General features: G+C 44.4%; 1 protein-coding gene across 1 annotated transcript in view; it reads right to left on the reverse strand.

Moving 5' to 3' along the window:
• Positions 1–4,485, reverse strand: part of VWF (von Willebrand factor) — a 149,165-nt gene that overhangs the window by 102,702 nt on the left and 41,978 nt on the right. Inside the window, exons 14-15 of the mRNA XM_009324340.1 lie at positions 4,005–4,200; positions 2,796–3,011 (exon numbers count right to left, since the gene is read on the reverse strand). Coding sequence (XP_009322615.1) covers positions 2,796–3,011; positions 4,005–4,200 — 412 coding nt within the window. The remainder of the gene's footprint in view (positions 1–2,795; positions 3,012–4,004; positions 4,201–4,485) is intronic.

The raw sequence follows: 4,485 nt of genomic DNA on the forward strand, positions 1-4,485 counted from the left end.
AAGTGCAGGACCCGGCACTTGGCCTTGTTGAATCTCATACAGTTGGCCTCGGCCCATCGATCCAGCCTGTCCAGATCCCTCTGTGGAGCCTTCCTACCCTCGAGCAGATCAACACTCCCGCCCAACTTGGTGTCATCTGCAAACTTAGTGAGGGTGCACTTGATCCCCTCGTCCAGATCATTGATAAAGATATTAAACAGAACTGGCCCCAATACTGAGCCCTGGGGAACACCACTTGACTGGCTGCCAACTGGCTTTAACTCCATTCACCACAACTCTTTGGGCCCAGCTACCCAGCCATTTTTTTACCCAGATTTTACATGCATGTGCATGAGCGAGACAGCCCTTCACAGTATGGCCTATCTGCTCCTTCCATGCAGCATGAATAGATTGGCTCTGTTGCTTATTCATGGTGGGCTGCAAGGGTATGAGTCAGCTCTTAAACAATCAAACTGCAACTAAAATAATTTCAAAGATGTGAGAGATGAATGCGCTTGTTAGCTTGACACGCAGCAGAAATGCTGTGCTACACTAATGACTTACCTCCCTGCCACTTATCCACTTCAAATCAAGCAAACCGGTTCTGTCAAGTCATTTCCCAAGAAACTGAATCTCTGTTGACCAAGGCAGGAGCGGAGCATATGTTCAGTGCACTGGGCCATCAGCACAAATTACGCAACCTGCACATTCACGTCTCAAGCCCATTAGAAGAAGAATTGTTCTCCTTCATGTGACAGGAGATGTCTGGGGCATCAGGATTATTTAATGGGGGCTGATGGATCTGCAATCAGGGAAATCGTCACTTTATGAGAGCATAAAGTGCTCTGTAATGCACAGAGAGGAGGAAGCAGCTCTGCACTATTAAAGATTAATTGTGAAAATTGCTTGTTCAATTACAGAAAGAACGATGGTGCATTATCGCTGCTCTTTCTTTCAGCCTCCAGACCTGCACATTTTTAAAAGGATTTTTATTACATTACTGTTCCACTATCTGAACATTTACATAAATTAGGTAAAATATTATGAAACCATGCAGCAGTTTAACATAAACTGGTTTTGTTCTCATTTGCAGTAAATACTCTCCAGCCTGCAGAAGCTGTAGTCACTGACCTTACAGGTACAGACCCTACCAGGTGGAAGGCCAGTTACCTCTCTTTCTCTCTCTCCTCCAGTTTCTACGCACTCAGTTTATAAAAGTTTTTCCCACTCCCTGTTTAGGAAGAAGCAGCAGAACAGATGTGGAAGGCTGCCATCCACCACCTCTCTGGGCAACCTGCTCCAGTGCTTCACCACCCTCAGCATAAAAAATTTCTTCCTTATATCTAGCCTAAATCTACCCCCTTTAGTATAAAGCCATTCCCCCTTGTCCTGTCACAACAGGCCCTGCTAAAAAGATGTCGCAACAGGCCCTGCTAAAAAGTTTGCCACCATCTTTTTTATAAGCCCCCTTTAAGTACTGATAGGCTGCAATAAGGTCTCCCCGGAGCCTTCTCTTCTCTAGGCTGAACAACCCCAACTCTCTCAGCCTTTCTTCACAGGAGAGGTGTTCCATCCCCCTGATCATTTTCATGGCCCCCCTCTGGACTCACTCCAACAGGTCCATGTCTTTCTTATGCTGAGGGCTCCAGAGCTGGACGCAGTACTCCAGGTGGGGTCTCACCAGAGCAGAGTACAGGGGCAGAATCACCTCCTGCGACCTGCTGGCCACGCTTCTTTTGATGCAGCCCAGGATACGAATGGCCTTCTGGGCTGCGAGCACACATTGCTGGCTCATGTCCAGCTTTTCATCCACCAGTACCCCCAAGTCCTTCTCAGCAGGGCTGCTCTCAATCCCTTCATCCCCCAGCCTGTATTGATACTGGGCGTTGCCCCAACCCAGGTGCAGGACCTTGCACTTGGCCTTGTTGAACCTCATGAGGTTCACATAGGCCCACTTCTCCAGCTTGTCCAGGACCCTCTGGATGGCATCCCATCCCTCTGGCGTGTAGACCACACCACTCAGCTTGGTGTCACCTGCAAACTTGCTGAGGGTGCACTCGATCCCACTGTCTATGTCATTGATGAAGATATTAAACAGTACCGGTCCCAGTATCTAACATAGATCTCAGACATCTGCACTGACAGGGTGATAATCAAACTACTAAGAGAGATATCAGAGAGGCTGTAGGATCTCCATCCTTGGAGATATTCAAAACTTGTCCAGACAAGACCTCAGGCAATCTGCTGTAAGTTAGCCCTGCTATGAGCAGGGGTGGTACCAGAAGACTGCCAGAGGTCCCTTTTGATATAAGTTGGTCTATACTTTTATGATTCTGTTCTATGATACCACTTGACCAAGTACCTGCCTTTGTGCTTCCTCCATACCCTCAACTTCAGCTAAAGTCAGGAGTCACTGATGAGGTCAGGAGCTGGAAAGCGTGGGCCTCAAAAGAAGGAGGTACCAAAAAAGTAATTCATACATTACTACAGATCACTTGGAGATTCCTACCCTGGGATATTCAGAAAGTTTCCAGGTGAGTAGCTGAAACTTAAATACACCTGCAAAAGGAAAGCCAGTCAAAAGCTCTGCTGAGGTATGTCAGATGACTGCTTCTCTCCCCCAGGGCTGAGCAGTCTCTGTGAACAGTTTTTGCATCCTTGTTAGAGTGGAGGAAAGATATACTCTCTCATCATTTGCCATAAGAAATATTTGGCACCTTGCAGAAATCATCTCATTCTAGATTTCTCATCTGACATTGCCAAGAAATTCCTCTGAGACAAGGAAAACAAGCGGGTTTTAGGAGCATTTCACTTACGGCAGAAGTCAGGTTCTCTCCACTGGACCAGGATGCTCTTCCTAGCACAGGCTGCTGCGTAATTAGCAATAGCAGAGCACAGACAATCCTTGCCATTGGAGCAGGAGCAAACATCAAAGCGGCAGTTCTTCACATAGGGAGTGGGACTGACTTCATGGTGACAGGGTTCAAATGCAGAAGACATCAGAATTGAGCAGGAGTCCTCAGCATATTTAGCTAAAAAGAGAAAAATTACATGCTTGCACTGAATCAATCGGTGGCTTTCAAGAAAAGCTAGAAGAGCCACAGTAAGCATTTTCTTTTTCTGTTGTAAAAAAAAAAAAAACCACAACAACAAAATGCACAGAAGAATAAAATAGGATCAAGTAGGCATAGATAGCATCATAGCTCATAGGTCATGAGCTCCACTAAAAGAATAATGTTTCACTAGTAAAACAAATCAAGGAAAAGCAATGCTTTTATATTCTGTTACCACTATTTCTGGTACTGTACTTCCTTTTACAGGGCCTCTGCTTTCTGCTGCTTTTTATATTTGCAAAATTAAACCTTCTAGGCTGCACTACACTCACAAATCTACAATGCCTGCTCTGATCTACGGCCATAAAATTTTCTGTGTGCTTGCTCCCCCCAGAAATCAGAGCTTGCTGTAACACCTGGGACAGGAAAATTGCTCTGAGAATTTCTCCCCGTGTCCAACCAGGACAGCCAAGCAGTATGGAGGGAAAGGGTCTGTTGAGATGCAGTAAAAGAAGGGAGACAAGGGATCAGGAAAAGTGTATAAGGTGTAAGGACAGAGGGGTGAAGAAGACGGGTGTTTTGTCCACCCAGAGGATAAACATAGTATTGCTATCACTTGTAAGAGTAGTTTCAGCAGCACAAGTTCGTGCTGTGGCTGTGATGGTCTAACTCTGACTGTGATCCAAACTGAACAGCAGTATGATCCCACATTACTGATTTTTGTTTTCAATTTTCATAAAACATTACATTTTCCTTAGGAAGCCTGCATCAATCAGTGTCTCTCTGTTTGTTTGGGGTTTTGTTGTTTTCTTTTTTTAAACAGAGATTACAGCCACCCCGCTGGTAATGTAAGCAACACTAGCTTCTTCTCTTTGTCTTTATTTTTATTTTATTTCTTTTTAATTTTTATTGTTATGTAAAATGGAAGATCACAGTTTGCTGCACGTGTTAATTTTGGATGGAGTTCAGTACCTAAGCGAGGATTGAGATTGCAGGGGTCACTGTCTTGTTTTGACAAGTCTTGGCAATCTGCGTTGAGCTTCCAGGAGTTTCCAAAATCTTCCAGAAGAGCTTCCACCATGCCAGAAGGTGTAAGAAAATCGTCCCCTTGGTTACCATTGTAATTCCCACACAGCCCACACATCCTTTCGGAATACACTGGAGACAGCTAAGGAACACAACATTAGCCTGGTCATCCTTCAGAATAGGTCACTACTGTATAGCAAGATTTTCTAAAGAATGAACCATGCACAATTTAACAATCAAGGAAATTCTCAAATACACGTTAAAATACCATAGACAATTTAATTGTACTACATTTTCAAACTTCTAACAAAAATGCTATTATTAGTAGCAACAGGACAATTTTTGCATGGTGCAGTGATCATTTCAGATGGTAACTGAAGGTGACTAGAAGAAAAACGGCTTACTTTTGTGCCTTGATCAGCACTCC

Source organism: Pygoscelis adeliae, unplaced genomic scaffold (assembly GCF_000699105.1).
Source record: "Pygoscelis adeliae isolate BGI_AS28 unplaced genomic scaffold, ASM69910v1 Scaffold65, whole genome shotgun sequence".
In the NCBI taxonomy this organism is placed as follows: Eukaryota; Metazoa; Chordata; class Aves; order Sphenisciformes; family Spheniscidae; genus Pygoscelis; species Pygoscelis adeliae.